The sequence below is a fragment of the Myotis myotis genome, unplaced genomic scaffold (assembly GCF_014108235.1).
Source record: "Myotis myotis isolate mMyoMyo1 unplaced genomic scaffold, mMyoMyo1.p scaffold_m19_p_9, whole genome shotgun sequence".
In the NCBI taxonomy this organism is placed as follows: Eukaryota; Metazoa; Chordata; class Mammalia; order Chiroptera; family Vespertilionidae; genus Myotis; species Myotis myotis.
The window spans coordinates 25122291-25144926 of NW_023416401.1; the positions used below are offsets into that span (position 1 = coordinate 25122291).

The following is a 22636-nucleotide window of genomic DNA, read 5'->3' on the forward strand; positions in this document are numbered from 1 at the left end:
CGTGGGAATGGATTTTTGTGGTGCTTGAAGGAGGAAGGGGGAAAGGTAATGTTGGACCAGACTGATCTTCTTGACATGCAGCACGTACCAGGGGTTCTGCATTCTCTGCGCTCAGGCCAGGAGCTGGCTGGGTTCTAACAACTGATGGGTTGGCCAGTGAAAACTTGGACCAATCGCTGGCCCACATGAAATGGAATTTAAAGGCCCCAAATTCCTTGGCATCATAGAAGAAAGGATTCAAATATTTCTGAAGCTGAGAGGCTGGACTGGATCTGATTTATGCCTCCTTCCTGCAAATACCTCTAACTATGGCCCTCAGTGAACCCAGAACACTTGACCCTTGCTTTGAGGAGAGTCTAGGTCAGCCGTGGGCAAACTACGGCCCGCGGGCCGGATCCGGCCCGTTTGAAATGAATAAAACTAAAAAAAAAAAAAAGACCGTACCCTTTTATGTAATGATGTTTACTTTGAATTTATATTAGTTCACACAAACACTCCATCCATGCTTTTGTTCTGGCCCTCCAGTCCAGTTTAAGAACCCATTGTGGCCCTCAAGTCAAAAAGTTTGCCCACCCCTGGTCTAGGTCAAGAGTACTGGGTGGAGGGGCTCCCAGATATCAGAGGGGAGGGAGTGCAGAGGTGTGGAAGGGCAGGTGTTGGTATCTGACCCTCAGAAATTAAGTGGGAATGGTCATTGTAGTATTCAGCAGGCTCTGAATGAGGCATGATATCAGGCTAGAGAACTCTAAAAAATTTAATCAGAACTGACACTCAACTCTTACTTGATGGTATAACCAACAAAACGTAAGAAACAAAACAAAACCAAAAAAATAGTCTCTAAAGCAAAAACAAACACCCTGACTTAAGCCACCATGACTGGTGCAGAGCATCACCTAATACCAAGAGTTTGGTTATTGATCTAAAGCCCTTTGAAATGAACATATGCTATTTGCCCTTGAGGAAGGACTGCTGTACTGCTGCTATGTGGATGTATGTGAACATTTTCTGCCTTCTCCAAAAGGGCCTGTGGCCATTGACCAGGGTAACCAGGTGCTGAAGAAAGGCAAATACTAAAATCTTTCAGGGAACCTTGGATGAAGACTTGGAGCTAATATGTTAATACCAATTTCTTGGGCTGAAGAGTACTACTGTAGGTCCACAATCATGTGAAAGATAATGTTTTGACCTTTTTCCATGTCACTGGAGGTCTAGTGGGATCCCAAAGCCGTCCTCTATCTCCAGTTTCTGAGGGATAGTTTGAAAAGATCCCCACTTGGCTCCCTGGCCCATGGAGGCCGGTAGAATCCGACTGAGCCACTGTCCCAGAATAGAAACTCAACGGTGGTACCACTTCTCTGAGGAGGCTGCAGAGATCAGGGCCCCCACCAGAGGCCCTGGAGAGTGACGGCTCCTATCAAAACAGTTTCCCCCGTTTGACCAGCGCAAGATTGGCTGGGTCTTGGAAACTGATAGGGGGTATTTTAATCCAGAGGCAATTCCAATTTTAGCTGCTGTATTAAATTTGTGCTCCATATTACAGCCCCGGGAGCTATAGGCATCTCTTGGTTTAATTCTCTCTTCCAAGAAACAGAAACCACTGGAAGCCTTTTGCTGGAATGGATAACAGTTTTCCTTTACTGTTCACTCAGGGACACCTGAGCTCTCTCCCAGCTCTGTATCAGAAAGACTGATTCTCTGATTCCACTACAAGACATCAAACTGATCCACCACATTGATTAAATCACATTAATAGGGCATGGAGACCCAAGATCGTTTCCTTATGTTAGAAACATTTATAAAACAAGAGTTGGGAGGTAGTGGAAATCCACTATTTTTGCCTGTTAACATCTCGCCCCTTTATTTTGGTGACACCATATGGCCTTTTCTTGGGTAACTACCTTTCTTCTATTCTACCTGATCTGTTGTAGATGTTAACCCAGGTGCCCTGCCCTCCATCCCCACCAAGGGAGAGGCAATGATGCAAGCTCAGCATATCAACCTCCTGGGACAGGGACTGTGAGCAGAATGATCCAGGGCAAGAAGGTGATTGGAGGAGGGTCATTTGGATGACAGTGTCCTAAACAGAAGGTTCATGAGTCCTGTACTTCAGTCCCTAGAGCTCCCCTCATTCCTGTATTTCCTGAGGCGTGGTCAGTCAGCCTTTCCTTTGATTGGGTGAGCTTCACCTATCCTCTTCTATAGTAGGCTGAATGGTGGACCCAAAGTTACATCCACACTGTAATCTCTGGAACCCGTCTATGTTACCATACTTGGGAAAAGGGTCTTCTGGCAGAAATGATTAAGGTAAGGATCTCCAGATGAGAACATCTTGTATTATCCAAGTGGGCCCTAAATACCATCACAGATGTCCTCATGAGAGAGGGGCATTGGGAGATTTGACAGACACAGGCTGTGATGACAAAGGCAGCATTTGGAGTGATGCAGCCACGAGTCAAGCAATGCCAGCAGCCACCAGAAGCTGGAAGAGGCAAGGAGAGAATTCTCCCGTAGAGCCTCCAGAGACAGTGTGGCCCTGCTGACACCTTGATTTTTGGATTTCTGGCCTGCAAAATGGTGAAAGAATAATTCTGTTGTTTTAAGCCATCAAATTTGTGGTAATTTGTTATGCAGCCACAGGAAATGAATACATCTTCCAATAAATTCATTTTTCCCTTAAGGTTTCTGTTGCTTGTGTCCAAAGAACTCTAGTTGTAACCATTGTTCATCACTTCAATGATTGAAGCTAGTGAATTACCCTCTTTGACCAAGTTAGTTCCAGCTGGATTCCTGTCACTTGCAACCTGTTCCCAATGTAAGCCTGGAACCAGAGATGGGGATTCTGAGTCACTCCACGTTACTCCACCCTCCCAATCACCCAGAAAACATGCCAGGCAGCCAGCTCCACACCGGCACAAACAGGCCCCTGGGCCCAGCCTCTTTATTTGCATAATGGCTACATTGATACATGGGAGTGGGAAGGAGTTGTTGCTTTTCTGCCAGGACCACACACAACCTCGTGATAGACTCAGGCCAGACGATTCTCTCCTGAGCTTTCCCCACACCGGCTTTAGGGGCTTGTCTGTGGGGTCAGAAAGTTGGAAGCTAGCTGGGTCCTCACTGTGTTCAGCAAGACCATGAGGGTGGGTGCATGCAGCCCACCTGTCTCTGTGCCTTGACTGGGCGGAGCTGGGCCTAGATGTCACAAGGTGAACACGCGGGAGGGCCAGTGGTGTGTGTGTGGTCAATTCATGAGCGGCCCCTTGGCTCAGTTCCTCTCTGCTCCAATCTGGCGACTGAAACCATCTACGTCTGAAAGCCTATGTACCAGGCCCTGTGTATGATATGAGGCCTTCACACATGCTGTTCCCTCTTGGAATACACTGCTTTCCTGGAAAACATACCGCCCCCTGGCCCCACCCACCCACCCCTGGTAATTTCCATTGATCCACATGTTAAACTGTCCACTTGCTCACGAAAGTCTTCTCTGACCTTCTTGGTCAATGGTCCCTGCTATATTATATACCCTTATAGTTCTTGTATTTAGTAGAGCTTATTATTATTTATTCAAGTGATTATTGGATTAAAATCTGTCTCCCCACTAGTCTGTAAGCTTCAAGACACAGGGATATATATTTTGCTTGGCATTCTATCTGTTGAATCTGGTAAGACATCAATAAATCACAGCCCACACGGGTAAAGTAAATCTAAGTGGTGGGGCTAACACAGGAGCTGCTGTGTGTGTGTGGGGGGGGGGGTGCGATGGGGAACAGAGAGTGCCTGCCTCACCCAAGGGCATTCACATTTTTAAAATACACTAAAAATATTGTTCAGCTCAGTGAAGCCTGTCTGCAGGCCACATGTGAAGCCCCAACTTACGACCTTTCCAGTGGATATTTGTTGAATGAGCGAGTGAAGCATCTACAAGGAAATCATTGTAAAAGCCTCAAAAAAGCAAGGAGGGAGAGGGGACAGAACTGAAAGGACCTCCTTGACAGGCTTGTCTACACCCTCTAGAGGGCAAGGTCTCCCTCGGGCTCTTTCTTTCCTCTTCCTCCCTAGTGCTTGGCACACAGTAGCTGTACAAATTGGTTGATCCATTCAGCATTTACTAAATACCTACTGTGCACCAAGTCCAGATTCAACCGGACAGTGTCCCCCATCTTGAAGCTCAGTGTGGTGGGACAGACAGAGCCACAGCCAGACAATGACAGTACAGTGATGGATGTTCTAGCAACAGTGTGGGAAAGGGCTAGGGGATCCTTGTCTCCCAGCTTCTTTAGCAAGTAGAGAGGATTCAGTAGGTGAGTGTACAGATATGCCCCCAGCAAGAATGAGGGGCTGGAGCTGGCCAAACGGGCAGGAGCCTCAAGCACTGGCCTGGCTGGTAACTCAAGATATGGCTGGAGGTCTGCAGGGTAGGCAGACAGGAAGTGCTGTGGTCAGATTGGGGGGATCCAACATGGGGGACCAGTTGTCCATTCATGGCAGCTCCTGCCACCAACATTTCTGAGCCAGGCTGGCTGGAAATCAATACCTCCCTGTTACATTGGCTTTCATCTCCCTCTAGGCCCAGGCTGTGACCATTTCACAGATGGGCTGAAACCTGGAGATGTGGCAGGGACTTGCCCACTTCACAAATCAGGTTCCGGTAGGACTAGATCTAGACTTCAGGCCTCAGGCCAGGGCCCCTTTTCTGTATCTCAAGCCAGCCCAGGGAGGAAGCTACAGGTATTGCTTCACAAATCTTGCACATCATCTAAGGAGGCAGCTCCCTCTTCCTCCCAGGCCTCATCTTAGGGAGCTGAGTCCTTTTGGAAGCTCCTGGAAAAGAACCACAAGTGAGGTCCAGGGCTCCTACATCTGAATCCCGTCTCATCCTTTCCCTAGCTCTGACAGAGAAATCTAAGTAGATCAACCCTAGGGGCCCATAAACTTACTAAAACCCTACACAAGCTTCGTGAGGGAAGACAGAGTGGAAGAAACAGTATTGGCAGACCAACAAGCATGGATTCCAAACTTGACCCTACCACTTCTAGTTGCATGCCATTTGAGCAAGTCATTGCACCTCTCTGAGCCTTAGTTTCCTCATCTGTGAAATGGGGTTAATTCTCATCCTCCAACGTAGGGCCATGTGTGATCTAGCTAAGAGCAGGTGGCAAGGAATTGTTGGCATCCTTTCGACTCTCTCCCTCTGGCTCATGCTGCTTCCCAGATGGCTTAGAGATTTGTTTATAAAGGTCTCTGGGTTGCTCTTCAAGCTCACATAATCTAGGATAACACTGTCCTTCCCTGAGCCTTTGGAGGAAGGGACCCAGCTTCTGGGTGTCGATTCTCAGGCCAGGGAGTGACCCTGAGCGGCCAGGCCACCACGAAGAACTTCAGCAGGGGACGGGTCTCTGCTCTGTTGTAGCTGAGTGCAGGGTGTGGCAAGGGAAACATGGAGCCCTGGTTTTAATAAATCTTAGAGTTTGGAGGCTCACTGGGGGCCTGGGTCCCCAGGTCTGCAGACCTTCCCTCCTGGGAGGTCTCTCGGGATGTCTCCAGAGACCCCTCCGACACCCCATCAACACTGCTCAGCAAGTCTTCAAACTCCTGGTGGCCACTGTTGCGCACTGCGGCTTCCAGAGCCTTCTGGCGCCGGTAGAAGTGAGAGAACTTATTGAAGATGATGGTGATGGGGAGCGCTACCACCAGGATGCCCCCCAGGATGCAGCCCGAGGCTGCCAGCTTGCCGGCCACCGTCACTGGCACCACATCCCCGTAGCCCACGGTGGTCATGCTCACTGTGCCCCACCACCAGCAGGCTGGGATGGTGTCAAAGCCCACGTCCTCCTCCTTCTCAGCTGTGTAGGCCACACCGGAGAACACTGACACACCCACGGCCAGGTACAGCAGTAAGATGCCCACCTCACGGTAGCTGTGCTGGAAGAAAAGTAGGAAGCCGAGTCAGAGCTGGGTGGGCTTACAGACCTGGCATTGGGCAGATGGGGAAACTGAGGCCCGGAGAGTAGAAGGGACAGATCCATAATCACAGAGCAAGGTAGAGCTGGTGCCAGGACCTAGGTCCCTGACCCCAAACTAAGGTCTTTCAACTACAATAATCAGCCATATTCCCTAGGACGGAACACAGGCCTGATTTCCATTGTCCAAGCTGCCTGCTGAGCCACATTTGTTTATTCTAATGTGGGCAGCACTAGTGGCACCAGCCAGTGAATGAGAAGCCTGTGATTTTTCTACTGTTGCAGAATCAAGAGAGAGCCATAGTTTATATCCCATCATGCAAAGGGTTGGTTTTGTGTACTTTTGACTGGTTGATCTCATTTCTGTTAAGTACAAAAATATTTTCTGCCTCTCAAGGAAGCTGAGAGGATCTATCCGTTCCCTAGACCCCTCACAGAATGCACTTGCCTACGGGTGTGTATATCTGCTCTGCCCCTAGGGCAAGTTTTCTCAGCCAGGGCAGTTCTGCCACCCCAGGCGTATTTGGCAATATCTGGAGACATTTTTGATAGTCACAACTGAGACGTGTGCTACCAGTATCTAGTTAGTAAGAGGCCAAGGATGCCGCTAAACATCCTACAATGCACAGGACAGCCCCCCACAACAAAGAATTATCTGGCCCCAAATGTTAATAGAGGCTGAGAACCCCTAGTCTAGAGCAGGGCTTCCAAACTGTTTAAAAGGCAGAACCCAGCCCTAACCGGTTTGGCTCAGTGGATAGAGCATTGGCCTGCGGACTGAAAGGTTCAAGGTTTGATTCCAGTCAAGGGCATGTACCTTGATTTTGAGCACATCCCCAGTAGGGGGTGTGCAGGAGGCAGCTGATCGATGTTTCTAACTCTCTATCCCTCTCCCTTCCTCTCTGTAAAAAATCAATAAAAATATATTTTTAAAAAAATAAAAGGCAGAACCCAATTGAGGAGGTCTGGCATAGGGCCAGGGATTCTGCAATTCTAGCAAGCTTCCAGCTAATGAGAAAGCTGCTGGTGGTCAGGGGCCTCACTTTGAGTAGCAAGGCTCTCGTCTGGAGTCTTACAGCTGTGTCTTGGACCCTGGAAGCCTCCATCAATACTCTTCTCCCTCCTCGCAGAAAGAGCTGGTAGCATCGGGCCCTGGCCTTCTGCATGGTGAAGGCAAGGCAGAGTTCTGCGATGGAGGGGTCATCTCTGGAGAGGTGCTAAGTTCAGGGTGTCTAGCTAACGGAATTCTCTGTATCTGTCCATTGCCCCAGCATTCTGCCCAGGTCATCCTGCCTGCACCCAGCATGCTGGCTGCCCTGCCATGGGGGCATACAAAAGGCTTCACTAAGCTGTGGGTGGAAGGGATCTTTAGCAGGGTTACAGGGGGATTTAGGAGAAAGAACGTGAGGTACTGGAGCCAGGCACAGCTGGGTTCTTCTCTAGGCTCTGCCACTCACAGAGGAACCTCTGACAAGTCCTGTCACCTCTTAGAGCAGTGATGGCGAACCTATGTCACCTCTGACACGCGAACTCATTTTTTTGGTTGATTTTTCTTTGTTAAATGGCTTTTAAATATATAAAATAAATATCAAAAATATGTCTTTGTTTTACTATGGTTGCAAATATCAAAAAATTTCTGTATGTGACACGGCACCAGAGTTAAGTTAGGGTTTTTCAAAATGCTGACACGCCGAGCTCAAAAGGTTCGCCATCACTGTCTTAGAGCCTCGGTTTCCACATCTGCAAAGTAGTGACAATAATACTTGCCCCTGCTTAAACCCCATTTCCCTTGGGATAAAGTCCAAAATCCTGAGCCAAGAGTTCATGGCCCTTCAATACCCGCTTCAACCTTACCAACTGGCACCCCTCCCTCCATGTCCCTCTCCCATCATTCATTCTGTTCTCTCTTCAGGCCTCTGTCCAAGCTGTTCACGTGCCCGCCCTCCCCAAAGCAGGCTTACCCCTTAAGGGTAAGCTTCCCAGGGCCTGGCTCAAGGACGGTGCTCAATTAATTGCAACCAGGCTTTAAAAAGCCAACCTCAGGTTTGTCATCTACGGGAAGGGAATAAATAAGAGCATCTTTCAGAGGAAGTCGTCCTGAGGATGAAATCGATAATGGATGTGAAAATGGCACAGAATTAGCACTCAGTATGAGCTCTGGGGCTGTACTAGGCTTGTCGACTAAGCAAGACCTATGAGATCTGTGGCCCCTGATAACCTCAGAAGAACGGCTCAGTGCAGAAGCCAGTTAGCACCCTGCTTTGCATATTTTTTGTGCTACGTACTATTTGATATTTGACAAGACAGATCAGAAGTGACCTTTTTGTTTTATTTTTACTTTTGGAAACGGAAGACCAGCACAGCCCTGCGTCAGTTTTCTCCCATGGGACACAGAGATCACCGGAAGGCTGGGAAGGTCAAACTGGACATGAAATGTACACCTGCTATCTGGCCCTGTGCCTGGTATAAAGGATGTGCTTCAAGTTCACCGTGCGCCTGGACACAGCAGGCTGGTTAAGTGCATCTGCTAACCTGCCCCGTGGTTACACCTGCCTCCCCCCCCCAGGCCCCTACCCGGCCTCAGAGGCCCTACCTTGAGCGTGGCGCCCAGTGAGCGCAGCCCGGTGGAGTGGCGCGCCAACTTGAGCACGCGGAAGATGCGCATGAGGCGGAACACCTGCACCACCTTGCCCAGGTCGCCGAGATCCTCGCCGCCCGCACCTCCCTGGTCGCCGAGCGCCGCACCAGCCATCAGCGTGAGATAGAAAGGCAGCACGGACACGATGTCGATGAGGTTGAGCGGGTGGCAGAAGAAGTTACGCGGGCTGGGCGCCAGCAGGAGGCGCGAGGACACCTCGAAGCTGAACCAGGCGATGCAGAAGTACTCCAGGCGCCTCAGCACCGGGTCGTCCCGCACGTCTTCCGCGCTGCGGCCCGCGGCCACCGCCGCCACGGCGGCAGCCGCCTCGCGGGCCTGGTACTCGGGCAGGCTGTGGATGCACATGGCGGCGATGGAGGCGAGCACCACGCCGATGGAGACGCAGCTGAAGAGCTTGCTGGGCAGCGAGTAGCCCGGATTCTCCATGGTGAGCCAGAGACGGCGGCGCAGGCGGCCGCAGCGCGCCGCGCCATAGCGCGCCAGCTCGCGCTGCACGTCGGAGATCTCGCCCGGGTTCGGGTCCACGCTGCTCGGCGCGTCGCTGTCCTCGTCCCAGGCGCGCGGCCGCGCCACGCGCCGCTCCTGGTAGCGCGCGCGGCAGCACGTGGCCAGGGCGCTCTCGCCCAGGCCCCAGTACTCGGCCTCCTGGCCGAAGGCGAAGACGCACAGCTCGTCGAGCACGTGCAGGTGGCCGGTGCGGTAGAAGTGCAGCAGCCCCAGGAAGAAGCCCGGGTGCCGGTCGAAGTAGAACTCCCGGGCGGCCGCGTCGTAGTCGTCGCACAGGCGCCGCGCCTGCTCCTCCGACGCCGCGGCCTGCAGGCGGCCCAGCCGCGTGCCCGGGAAGCGCGCCAGGGCCCGCGCGCTCAGCCGCCGCCGCACGCCGCCCACGTTCACGCTCAGAGCCTCGTCGCTCCGCCGCCAGAGAACCGTGGCGCCCGGCCCTGGGGACTCGCTCACCATGGTGGTGGCGCTCTGCCCTATGGACACAGGAGAAGCGCCCTTAGGCGGGGGTGGGAGAGGGGGTGGGGGGGTCCCCCGGACATTCCTTACAGGAAGATCGTCAACCCCCCCCCCCCCCCCGCCGCCCCATTTACCGCCCTGGGGTGTGGGATGCTCTCTGTGAAGTGTCTGGTACGCAGTAGGCGCTGGGTAGGTATGAGATGCCCTCTGGACTGAAGAGTCAGGCTTGGGTTTGACTAGTCCTCACTCCCTGACCCGGGGACTTTGGTCAAATCACTGAGCCTCCCCACCCTCGTTTCATTGGCATAAACAAATGCCTGGCACCTGGGGGATGCTTATACAGGATGTCTCCCTTTCCGAGACAAAATTTGATTTTTGCATCCCAGCGGTCTACTGTGGGATCTTAGACGCGCCACGCTCAGAACCTAATTCCTCCTCAGCAAAATGGGCATAGTGCAGTGATGGCGAACCTTTTGAGCTCGGCGTGTCAGCATTTTGAAAAACCCTAACTTAACTCTGGTGCCGTGTCACATATAGAAATTTTTGGATCTTTGCAACCATAGTAAAACAAAGATGTATATTTTTGATATTTATTTTATATATTTAAATGCCATTTAACAAAGAAAAGTCAACCAAAAAAATGAGTTCTTGTGTCACCTCTGACACGCGTGTCATAGGTTCACCATCACTGGATAGTGAGTGCTTATCATCTACGGTTGTGGGGGGAATCCATCTAGACCACTCATTCTCAAAGTGTGTTCCCTGCTAACAGAGTTGGCATCACCTGGAAATTTGTCAAAATGCAACTTATCCACCTGCTCTAGACGGGCTGAGTCAGAAACTCTGGGGGTGGGTGATTCTGGCGCATGGTCAAGCTTGACAGCCATTGGCTCGGACTATTTAAAGCATCTGTAGAGTCTGTCAGATTGAACTTCGGCTTTCTTGTGTGACTGTAGGCAAGTCATGTCACCTCTCTGAGCCTCTGTCAAGTGGAGATAAAAATATCCACCTCCAACTATGGTTAAAAGGTTAGATGAACTAATGTCTGTTGGGCTTGGCTTCCAGAGAGGTTGAATACATTATCCACCTGTCTCCCTCTCTCCTGGAGGCAGGCAAGTCTTTATCTCCGCCCTAGAAGCACCTGGCGCCTTGGGGAGTGCCTTTCTCCACAATGCAGACACTAGCACCTTCCAGGGGAGGCTGGAGGGTTGAGGCGGGTTAGAGAAGTGGTCGGCCTGCGTGGATATTCAGGAAATGTTTGTTTCCTGCCCCTGCCCACTGCCTCTAAGCGCTGCTGGAATTGAGGGCCAGTGACTCACCTCCTGACCTCGGTAATGTCATCTGCACTGTGGGTTCGGTAATGCCTGCTGCCCGGGGGGGACACGGATTGAATGTGCATCAAGCAGCTGGCCCAGTGCCTGGCGAGGAGCGGGCAGGGTGTCCTTCACTTACCCTGGGCTGGGCGTTTAAGCGAGTTGAGGTTTTGTCCTTAGATCTGTTGTGCGGCCGAAGGCCAGTCTCCTCCAGTTCCGGGCTTTAGCTCTCTTATCTATAGAATGGGGACAACAGCACTTCAGTTGAAGGGTTATCGTGAGAATGTGTGCAAAACCCCTGGAACACAGTACGTGCTCTTGCATGTCTCTCTGGTCAGACCTGGGCTCCAATTCTGAGTCTGCTTCTTACCGTTGACCTTGAGCAGACCCTTCTCTGAGCTTCAGCTGCCCCGACCGTAAAGTGGGAAACACTGTCCTTCCCATGAGAGCTGTGAGGATTACCTGAGGCAAGGTGTTAGCGGCAGCACAGTCCTGGCACATAAACTGTGCACAATAAGTATGCGTGCCCTGCAGCTACATCCCACCCCTCCGCCTGGACTTGTCATCAAAAAATGAGGCTTCTGCCCAGCCAGCATGACTCGGTGGTTGAGCCTCCACCTATGAACCAGGAGGTCAGGGTTCGATTCCCGGGCAGGGCACATGCTCCAGTAGCAAGCTCGATCCCCAGTGTGGGCCGTACAGGAGGCAGCCAATCAATGATTCTCTCTCAGCATTGATGTTTCTAGCTCTCTCTCGCTCTCCCTTCCTCTCTGAAATCAATAAAAAATATATTTAAAAAAAGGAAGTCCCTAATCCAGTTCCATCACCATGAGCTGCCCCTCTGTGGGCAAACCCCTTTCTCTTTCTGGAACTCACCTTCCTGTCTATGAAATGGGACAATTAATTCAACAAACATTCCCCAATAAGAATCCGAGTACCAGTAGGAAAGATTAAGTGATGTGCTCAACAGCTAGTCCATGCACAGGCAAGGCTGGAAACTGGGTTTTCTGAGTCTCAAGACGCCACACGTATTTGGATCACCTATTGTGTGCTGGTCACTTCCCTGGGCTCTGCGTACTCTTCACTGGTTTGAATCCCTACCCCAAACCCTCCGGGGAGATTTTCTAAGGACCGGCCCCAAAGCGGGGCCGTCCCATATTGCTCCCTCCCTGGAGGGTCCCGAGGAGAGGGTGTGAGCACCGGCAACCGCAGCCCCCGCCCCTCCCCCGGACCACGCCCCTCCCCGAGGGCGGCCCCTTACCTGCCGCCTGGTGCATCTGCCCCGGAAGGCGCCACGGCTGGGCAGCCGCTGGCCGCCCCGGGCGGGTCTCTGCCTGGGTGGCCCCGCCGAGCCTCGCTGCTGTGGAGGTCCCGCTGCCCCCTCCTTCCCTGTCTTCCTCCGTCCCCCGCGGCTGAGGCCGCATCGATCGCTGCCGGGGAAGGAGGGAGGCCGCGGGCGGGCGGCGGAGGCGGTGGTTTCTATTCCTGACTCGGTCCGGGGGTGTGAGGGTGTCTGGGGACTGGGCCCTGCGGCTGGGACATCCTCCCAAGCCGGAGACCAGGGGAGGAGCAGTCATGTAGGGGCCGGGTCCCTCCTAAAGAGCAGCAGTAATCACAGCTCCGCAAATGATGCGCCCGCCGCTCTGCCCAAGGTGACTTGTCCAAGGTACAAACTTGACAGGGACAGGAGGAGCCCCTGTCACCTGCTCAGGGCACTTAGCTAGGACTTGTGGCCTTGAGACAAGAACTCACCTCCTCTGCACTGGGAGGCTGCCCAGGGGGTCTGCACTGGGAGTTGGAGAAAGTGGCCTCACCCCCTGTGAGCCCCAGGCCTGCGGAAGACCTGCGCTTCCCCTGCTGGCTGTGAAGGAGGGAACAGATCCTTTGCCCCTTGAAGTTCAGTCTCCTCACCTGCCCAGAGGTTCCCGATTCCCACCTCACCTCCGAGTGGGCTGTGGGAGTAAGGAAGGACGCTGACCAAGAGTTTGTGTAATCTGCAAGCATTTATTGAGCATCTACTGTATGCCTGGTTGGGGAGAGCGTGCCAGAGATTAGACCTGGATACAAGAAAGGATCTCTACTTTACAAATATTAATTGTTATTAATAATAATGACCAACATTTATATTGGGCTAAGTATTCTATAGGGCTCTCTCATTCAAGCTGCAAATATATCTGTGGGGTACTTGCTATTATTATTCCAACCTCACAGATAAGAAGTGTAAGGCTCCCCCAGTCTGTCTGATATCTTTCTGGAAATAACCTCTCCAACTCCAGGGGGGAACCCCCTGACTTTTGGGGGGATTGAAGGCTGCAGACAGAGTACTAGGGCAGGAAATGGGAGACCTGCTGCTCTGCAGATCTGCCTCAGTTTCCTTGTTGGGAAAATAAGGGAATTGGCTAAGATGAGCACTAAATGTCTCCTGTTCTTTCTAATTTTGTGGGAAGAACTGACGTGATAAAGCCTAGAGCTGCACTCTCCACGATGGTAGCCACTAGCCACATGTGGCTACAGAGCACGTAAAATGTGATTAGTCCAATTGAGATTCACTGTAGGTGTGTGTAGTGGGCAGAATTCTAAATGATTGCCAGTGACCCTTGTCCCTGTATAAGCTCCTCCTCTTTGAGTGTAGGTACAGCCTGTGAATGTGTGTCATATGGCAAAAGGGAGATTGTCATGGGTGGGCCTGGCCTAAGCTGGTGAGCCCTTTAAAAGCAGGGCATTTTCTCTGGCTGGTCACAGAAGAGGAAGTCAGCACTCTGGTTTGCTTGGAAGAAAGCAAACATCCATGCTGTGAACTGCCTATGGGGCCACATATGAAGAAACCACATGTAGCCGCAGACAGCCAGAGGAAAAGGGGACCTCAGTCCTACAACCACAAGGAAGTGAATTATGCCTGTAATCTGTGTGCTTGAAAGAGAACCCCAAGCCCCAGATGAAAACCATAGCCCTGGTTGATATCTTGACTTCAAGTGAGACCCTGGGTAGAGAATCCAGCCATGCTGTGCACAGACTTCTGACCTATGGAAACTGTGAGAGAATAAATGTGTATTGCTTTAAGTTGCTAAGTTTGTGATAACTGCACAACAATGAAAAATTAATACACTGGATTTTGAAGACTTAGTACAAAAATGAAAATGCAACATCTCATTAATAATTCATTGATTCCATGTTGAGATTATAATATTTGGGATATACTGAGTTACATAAAATATATTATTAAGACTAATTTCAGCCCTGACCGGTTTGGCTCAGTGGATAGAGCGTCGGCCTGCAGACTCAAGGGTCCCGGGTTCGATTCCAGTCAAGGGCATGTACCTTGGTTGCAGGCACATCCCCAGTGGGGAGTGTGCAGGAGGCAGCTGATCGATGTTTCTCTCTCATTGATGTTTCTAACTCCCTATCCCTCTCCCTTCCTCTCTGTAAAAAATCAATAAAATTTATATTTTAAAAAAAGACTAATTTCATAATGGGGGGATAAGGACACATATGTAATACTTTAATCAATAACGAAATTTTTAAAAAGACTAATTTCACCTGTTTTCTTCTTTTTAATGTTGCTATCAGAAAACTTTCAATTATATGTGTGGCTCGCATTATATCTATTGAACAGTGCTGCTCTAGAGGACTCAGAAGTTAGGTATATGACCTTGGGCAAGTCACTTCACCTCTCCAAGCCTTACATTTGTGTAATCCCTTCCTGACTTGTTTCTAATGAACAGAATGGGATAAAAGTGATGGAGTGTCACTTCCAGGATGAGGTTACAGGACATCTTGGCACCGGGCTGGTTTTGATGAAGCAAATTGCCATGCTGGTAAGGCAAGGAAGTAAAGGCAACTTCCCACCAACATCCAGCTAGGAGCTAAGGGATGAAATTCAAATGCCCTCAAGAAACTGAAATTCTGTCAACAACCACATGAACTTGAAAGTGGATCCTTCTCCAGTAGAAGCTCAAATGAAACCCCAACCTTGGCCAGATTCTATCAGCGCACAAGCGGCGACCCAGCAGGTAAAGCAGGGAGGATTCTGCTCACCTCCATCCTCTCCCCAAGCAAATCCAGATAAAAGGGACCCCCAGGAATCCAGCTATCAGGGTCCAGGAATGTCCCTTGGGATGGCTGTCATTCCCTCATTGACTCCCCTCCTTCTTATCAAGGCCCTGACTACAGATGGGGACCCTCAAGAAATGGAGGTGAGCCCTGGTCGGTGTTGCTCAGTGGTTAGAGTGTCAGTCTGCACACTGGAGGGTCATGGGTTTGATTTCCGTCAAGGGCATGTACCTGGGTTGCAGGTTCGCTCCCTGCCCCCGTCAGAGAGCATGTAGGAGGCAACCAGTCAATGTGTCTCTTTCACATCAATGTTTCTCTCTCTTTCTCTCTCTCTCTCTCTCTCTCTTTCTCTCTCTCTTTCTCTCTCTCTTTCTCCCCCTCACTCTCTCTCTTCAACTCTCTCTGAAAAGCAAGGGGAAAAAATATCCTCAGGTGAGGATTAACAAAACAAAAAGACAGAAAAGAAAATGGAGGTGAATGAAGTGTTGTCCAATGGTGGAGACAGACCCTCCCCAAAGTATGACATCCCAACGACTCAAGCAACATTTCCCCAAATGTGGAGCAATTTGAAATGACCTTAGGGTGTACCAGGATGCAACATTATCCAACAATGACTCGGAGTGAGTCTCAGGTTAGAGGCGTGTGTCTTTAATCTTCACTTATTACAACAGAGAGCAGGCTTTACAGTCTTGGCAGGTGGCAGCATCTAGCTAGAATTTAATAACATTATTTAATACTGTTTAATCGGACATGATTTTAATGGAACATAGAGGTTTTCATTGCATTCGCTTTCAGAATCACATTCTACTTGTGCCAAGTGATCCTGCGTATCCTGTTTATAGCAGTCACATCAAGTTTTTCTTTGGAAATTACTTATATACAAAAGTGAGTCCACTTAAGGAAAAGCATTCGATAAACAGGAGGACAGGCAGTACACCAAACGTCACGACGCTATTTTGCAGGCGTGGCGAACATTGAGTAAGGGGGGACGTGAACAGACATGTTCCGGAAACTGCTGGAACGTACACTCAGGGCTGGGGAGGGGCCAGGACCCCACACAGAGAGGACTATCTGAATTGGGCATTTTAGGTGGAAGAAACTCATACACAGAGATGTGAAGGTGGGTGTTAGGAAGGACGAGGAGCTCAGTGTGGTGGTGGTGGTACGGAGAGGAGTCCGTTGAGGTCTGGCCATGGACCTTGATTCCCAGGAGGAAAAACCCGGTGGATGGCTGCCGGGGAAGTCACCACGGATCGGTGTTTATCAGGAGGTTGGAACTGTCGCCGGCAGAGACAGTGCTGCTGGGTGGCAGGTCCCAGGCCCCGTCATCAGCCCTTCCTGCAGGGAACCTCATCCTGAGGTTCAGAGCCACAGATCCTAAACCAGAATTAGCCTGAGGAGAGAGAAGGAAAGGGTTAACCCCTCCCATAATAGGGCTCTGATTCTGGGCTTGATGGCCCATCCAGACCCATCAACCCAGGCCTGGTGGCCCCGAAGGCAGGACTCCCTCCTCCCCCATCCTTCACAAGGGCAGCCGGAAGCTCAAAGCAGTTCAGGGTTGTGGTCCAGGGGACAAGTTCACCAAGAGAACCAAGGATCCCCAGTTCCTCCATCATTCTACCAGGAACCCTCACACCCCATCCACGTCCCCTTTCATGGCCACAGGGAGGCCCAGGCTTCTGGGAAGGTTCCCACTAAGTGTGTTGACTGCATGGTATCTGAGAGCTGGGCTCGGAGAGGGGAAGAGCCTGCCCAGCACACGGGACATACCTCTGACCGGGTTCCGGCAGTCCCGGCCGCAGGCCCCAAGGCAGCAGCGGCTCTTGCCCCTGCAGTCTGCGTCCTGGTGGCACAGGTGCTGAACGGGGCCGAGGCAGCGCAGCCGGTCCTCAGGGCAGGTGCCCTGCTTCACTGCAACACAGGGGCCGGTGAGCCTGCCCGGGCCTGGCCCTGGGGCTCGGGGCTTGGGCGGTCAGCAAGGTGGAGGGGGACACTTACCTGCGACTCTACGGACGCACTGGCGGAAGCAACTTCTGTGGCAGCACTTCATCTTTGAGGGACACTGGCTGTCGTCCACGCACTGGTCAGGCACCGAATGGAGGCAGGGCCCATCGTCCGGTGGACACCCGCCATGTCTCTCTGGAAGAGAACCCCCCAGATATTGCGGCTGGAGGCAGACCAGAGTTCTGGAGTAAGGGCTGACCCGGGACTCACCCGCTCTGCGTACTCCTCCCTTTAGTTCTTGCCTGACCTTCGGCGAGTTATTAGTTGTATTTTGTTGATGGACTTGCTTTTATTTCTTTATTTTTATTTAGTTCTTTCATAGAGGTATAATCGACATACAACGTTATGTTAGCTTCAGATGTACAACATAATGATTCAATATTTGTATATATTACAAAATGATCGCCCCAATAGGTCTAGTTAACATCTGTCGCCATGCATTGTTAAAATTTTGTTCCTTATGATGAAAACTTTTAAGCTCTACTTTCTTAACAACTTTGAAAGATGCGACACAGGACTATGAACTGTGGATGCCGTGCCACATGACATCCGCATGACTTATTTGTTTTCTGACTGCAAGCTTGTGCCTTTGAATCCCCTTCACCCATTTCGCTCACCCTCCACCCCTCCACTCCCGGCAACCGGTCTGGTTCTCTGTATCTACGAGCCTGGTTTTCTTAGTTTTGTTTTGTGTTTTAGATTTCACATGTAAGTTTTAGATTCCATGGCATTTGTCTTTCTCGGTCTATTTCACTCAGCATAATGCCCTCACGGTCCATCCACATCACAAATGGCTGGCAACTTTTTAAAAATGTTTCCTCCAAGCCTCAGTTTTCTGTTTATGACATGGGAAGCTGGACACCCTCCTTCCGGGCAGGTTTGAGACTCAGATGACATAAAGGATGGGGGCGCAGGGGTGAAGTTCAAAATCTCCACCTGCGCCAACCAGGCTGCTCCTGGCCTGGCCCCTGCCCGTCTCTCTGGCCTCATCCTCTTCACTCTTGTGGCTCCTGAGCCACTCCAGTCCTCTGCTCTTTGCAGGGGCTCGCGTTGGCCATGCCTTCGCCTGCTGCTCTGTCCGACACCCATTCATCAGGTCTCAGCGGAAACACCACGTCCTCAGGAGACCCTGCCTCGCTGACCCTAGATGAACTCTGTCAGCCCCACACACTCCCAGAGGCTCCTCCTTCAGTTCATGATTCTGTCTCTATTTGTCTGCCTCTCTCACTTGGCCGGCAGCTATGACAATAGACCCCCCTGACCGTTTTGCTCACCAATAGGCTGATGCACAGCCCTTGACACAAAACACTAGGGGCTCGGTGATGATTTGAAAGAAAGGTTTTGAAGGGAGACCCAGCTTCGCAGGTGTGTCAGGTGTTGGCAGCCTGGCACACTGTCACACAGCCACCACCGGCCACATGGGCACTGTGCTCGTCACTGCTGCCAGTGGCATTGTTCCAGGGATCTGTATCAGCTGGGTCTCCCAGCCAGTCCTCTGAACGGTTCTAGAATGTTTTGCCCTGGGGCTTACCTAGCCACTTTTCTCGTTAGGATTTTGGGCCATTTCCAGATTTCGTGCAAAAGGCTCGCAGCAATAGCTTCCTCCATGTAGAGGGCGGAAGCAAGGCTGGAAAGGGACAGTGATCACCCAGACCCCCCCTGACTCGGAGTCCTCATCTCCCAGGGCAATGCTCCTTCTGTCCTGCCCACCCCTCTGCTCTGGCCGCTGCTGGGCCCTGGGGGCAGGAGCTGGTCCCTGGCCTTCCAGCATCTGAGAAAAGGGTCAAGAGCCACCAGAGGCAGCTGGTTCCAGCGCTGTGACTTTTCCTGGTGTCCACCTTCCTCCTCCAGCCCTGACTGGGTGCTGGCTGCACACATAGTAGGCACCTTACTCACACAGTAAGCGTTCAAAGTCAACTTCAGTTGAGTAATTGAGTTGGCTTAAATGGAATTGCTGTTTCCTGCTGGATAAAAGGCAGCTTAGCTTTTGGGGGACCCCATACCCTGAGTAGCCTGTCCTTCACAGGCTGGGGCTGGGAGGGGCCTTGGAAGACTCTCTGGGGTCCAGCCCTGGTCAACGGGATTCAGGCCGCAAGGAGCTGGGCCAAACTGAGCTGCCTGCCCTCGGTGGAGTGGGGTAGGTCAGGTCTTAGAGCCACGGAGAGCTTCTGGGGGAAGGGCCAGGACCTTAGCCTTGAGGAAAGACAGACAGACAGGAAGGGAGGTGAGAACTGGCATTTCAAGTGGGAGAACTGTGGCGGCAGCAGTGGAGGTGGGAATACGAACCTGGAGGGACAGTGTGAGAGGGTCTGGTGGGTTACACTCAAGTCTTCACCTGCCTTCCTAACCTTCCCTCCCGATCCAGGTTCCCTGCCCACAGACGTGTGCCCAGAGACACGGTCATGTATACACACTGACAGCCACACAGTACTGTCTTCTGGATGTGCTGACTCAGAGAATGAGAGTCCTACCCAGTCACAGTTAAATATACATATTCATGCACACAGACATAGGTACACATGCATAGTCAACTATGCAAAGTGGTTCTCAACCTTCCTAATGCCGAGACTCTTTAATACAGTTCCTCATGTTGTGGTGACCCCCAACCATAACATTATTTTCGTTGCTACTTCATAACTGTAATTTTGCTACTGTTATGAATCGTAATGTAAATATCTGACATGCAGGATGTATTTTCATTGTTCGCGACCCACAGGTTGAGAACCGCTGAAGCATAATTAGCTATGGGCTTAACCATATGGAATGCTGATATTCAACTTTTTTGATCTACAAAAATAGCAACTTCATATGATCTGACCTATTCATATACGTGTGTGTGTGTCCAATATATAGCTATATATGTAAAATAATTATATATGTATAAACACAGTCATGTGAACAAATACAGGGTGTTCCAAAAAATGTATACACACTTTGAATAATTATAAAGGCAGTGTTTATTAAAATACATTTCATTTTCAAAATGTAATAAAGAGCCCAGCCGGTGTGACTCGGTGGTTGAGCGCCAACCTATGAACCAGGAGGTCACAGTCAGGGCACATGCCTGGGTTGCTGACTCAGTCTTCAGTGTGGGGTGTGCAGGACGCAACCAATCAATGATTCTCTCTCATCATTAATGTTTCTATTTCTCTCTCCTTCTCCCGTCCTCTCTGAAATCAATAAAAATATATTAATTTTTAAAAATTAATAGAATCTACAGGCATTGTATGTATACATTTTTTGGGGACACCCTGTATCTGTTCATATGAATAAATATACAGGCATACTGCCATATATACATGCCTATACACAAAAATACAGGGGAGGGAAAAGGTTTACAGTTGTTCTTATAGAAAAAATAAAATGATCAATAAATAATAATACAAGAATAAACTCTGTTTTGTGTACTCACAAATGCAAACTGACTTTTGCCCACCCCATACATATACACAGAAATTACACATACACCCAGACATGCAGTCATGTATATGTAAACATGTAACATGGGTGTGAATAGAGACACGAACATACACACACAGCCATGTGCACGGCCATATGCAAAGAGCTACAGACACAGGTCTCTTCACAATACAATATGACTGTCAAAAACACTTGTTAGATTTCTGTCAGGGACTGTGCCCGGCCCTCTACGTCAGACACCCGGACGTATTTGAGTGTGTGTGGAGGGAATCTGATAAACAGAGGTGACTGTGCTTCCACGGAAAATAAACCAAGACATCCCTTCTCTCGACTCTGCTGCTTTCCTCCACTGTCTGAAATTCCGGAGAGCCAGGCAGAGATTCCATGGGGGGAAACCCGGGAACGATGCAGACGCGATGAACTGGGGGCCACCAACATGCGTTATTCCATTTACTCCTGAGAGAGAGGCATGAGACCTCATTTTACAAGGAGTAGGTTTGGGAGGCGAGTCTTCCTGATTACGAAGACCTGCCCTCAGCAGCCACCTTTGACACTGACTCGGAGGCAGTCTTTATCCTTGGGCAAGTGGTTTCCCACTGAGCCTCGGTTTCCTCATCTGCAAAATGGGCATAAAAATAGTTGTGACCTCACAGCCTTGCAGTGAGAAGGAATGTGGTGATGGCACGTGACTCACAGCCAGCATGGGGTCTGGCCTGGGAACTTGCCAGCATGCTTCCCTCCTCAGCCTGGGAGTTCTGAGCACTCTCCTCCCAAACCAGCTCATCTCCGGGAGCCCTGCCTCTGAGGAAGGTATAAGTTAGGCCAGAGGGGCCCTGGCTGGTGTGGCTTAGGTGGTTGAACATCGTCCCATGCACTGAAAGGTAACCAGTTTGATTCCTGGTCAGGGCACATGCCCAGGTTGGGGATTCAATCCTCAGTTGGGGTGTATACAGGAGGCAACCAATCGATATTTCTCTCACATCAATGTCTCTCTCTCTCTCTCTCTCTCTCTCTCTCTCTCTCTCTCTCTCTCTCTCTCTCTCTCTCTCCGTCTTCCTTTCTTTCTCTAAAACAGCGATCACCAACTGGTGGTCCGTGGACCACTGGTAGTCCATGAGGTCCGAAAGGTTGGCAACTGCTGCTCTAAGAAATCAGTAAAAACATTTTTTTTTCCAGTTAGGGTAGACGTGGCACAGAGGATGCAGGGAACTGCTCCCCAGGGCCCTGTGGAGGAGGGGACCTGTCCCCTTTACTGTCCCCTTCCCAAGGCAGGGCCAGGGCTACAGGTGTATGTAGGTCAGCGTGTTCCAGCCCAGAAGGGTATGGAAGTGGAGGCCTCGCCCAGATGAGGAGGCACCTGTCTAACTACTCCAGCAGCCTGGCCTCCCTTACCTGGTGACAGGTCAGCCCCAGCCTTTTGGGGGAGGCGGGGAGAAAAGAAGAAGGGCTAGAGCTTCCTCCCAACAGATCCAGAGCTGAAAAAAAATGCGCCCCTACTCAATTCAGGAGTCCCTTCCACAGATTGGGCGGGGGGGGGGAGGGGGGGATGGAGAGGGCCTGAGAAAGACAGAAGCCAGACCAGGCACGGCCTTGTTGGCCACAGAGGACGACAGGAAGGGTTCTCTCCCTGCCGTGTGGGCCCACAGACCCATACACCTATGTGGAGACCACCAGAGCAGAGGGGTACAGACAGAATTGTCTCCTGACCCGCAGAGGCACAAAAATACACATGTACACAGAGATGGGCATGCGTGCACCCAGAACGCCACACTTAGCTGTGTATCACGGACGAGCACAGAGAAACTGGCGGGAAGATGTTTACAGACATAGACATGGACAAGCTGATGGGCACAAACAGAACAAGCCCACTGAGAAGCAGACATCCACAGCACACACAGACACACACCGAGCTTCCTGCCTCCCCCAAACCCTGAAGGCTCCCCAGAGAGGCAGAAACCACCTGGTACCTGGAGGAAAGGAACCCGCGCACACTCACCTCCCTTCCTCCTGCCCGAGACAGTGGGCAGCTGGCTCCCCAAAGCCAGGAGGCTCACCAGGAGGAGGAGGCTCCAGGCCCTCATATTTCTGCAGCGGCACCTAATAAGGTCAGGGCCCAGGGGCCCCTAAATTAACACCTGTGGCTCCAGGGAGGCTACAGCAGCTGAGTAAGGGAAGGAAGCTGAGGGGGTGTTGAGTGGCTGCTGGTGGCTGCCTCATCCTGGCCCCACCCCCTGTCTGAAAGCCTCAATGCGAGGGTGCTTTTGCAAGAA

At 51.2% G+C, this 22636-nt stretch overlaps 2 protein-coding genes across 2 annotated transcripts; both read right to left on the reverse strand.

Moving 5' to 3' along the window:
• Positions 1-3433: 3433 nt before the first annotated feature.
• KCNS1 (potassium voltage-gated channel modifier subfamily S member 1) lies at positions 3434-12372 on the reverse strand. Its single transcript, XM_036323444.1, has 4 exons — positions 12154-12372; positions 11032-11128; positions 8554-9596; positions 3434-5922 (listed from the first exon to the last, which is right to left on the reverse strand). Exons 3-4 carry the CDS (start codon positions 9577-9579, stop codon positions 5452-5454), a joined length of 1497 nt encoding a protein of 498 aa, XP_036179337.1. The 5' UTR covers positions 9580-9596; positions 11032-11128; positions 12154-12372; the 3' UTR covers positions 3434-5451.
• Positions 12373-15569: 3197 nt separating this feature from the next.
• On the reverse strand, positions 15570-22595 carry WFDC5 (WAP four-disulfide core domain 5). The gene is made up of 4 exons (XM_036321513.1): positions 22363-22595; positions 16941-17081; positions 16713-16853; positions 15570-16335 (listed from the first exon to the last, which is right to left on the reverse strand). Exons 1-4 carry the CDS (start codon positions 22445-22447, stop codon positions 16331-16333), a joined length of 372 nt encoding a protein of 123 aa, XP_036177406.1. The 5' UTR covers positions 22448-22595; the 3' UTR covers positions 15570-16330.
• Positions 22596-22636: the final 41 nt, after the last annotated feature.

Excerpts from the sequence above, each read along its gene's own strand:
- KCNS1 (XM_036323444.1), bottom strand. The coding sequence starts at position 9,579 with ATGGTGAGCGAGTCCCCAGGGCCGGGCGCCACGGTTCTCTGGCGGCGG. Across the intron at positions 5,923-8,553 it reads CACTGGGCGCCACGCTCAAG|CACAGCTACCGTGAGGTGGG; the intron begins GTAGGGCCTCTG and ends CTTTTCTTCCAG.
- WFDC5 (XM_036321513.1), bottom strand. The coding sequence starts at position 22,447 with ATGAGGGCCTGGAGCCTCCTCCTCCTGGTGAGCCTCCTGGCTTTGGGG. Across the intron at positions 17,082-22,362 it reads CTCGGGCAGGAGGAAGGGAG|AGAGACATGGCGGGTGTCCA; the intron begins GTGAGTGTGCGC and ends GTTCTCTTCCAG. Across the intron at positions 16,854-16,940 it reads GTGCGTCCGTAGAGTCGCAG|TGAAGCAGGGCACCTGCCCT; the intron begins GTAAGTGTCCCC and ends CCTGTGTTGCAG.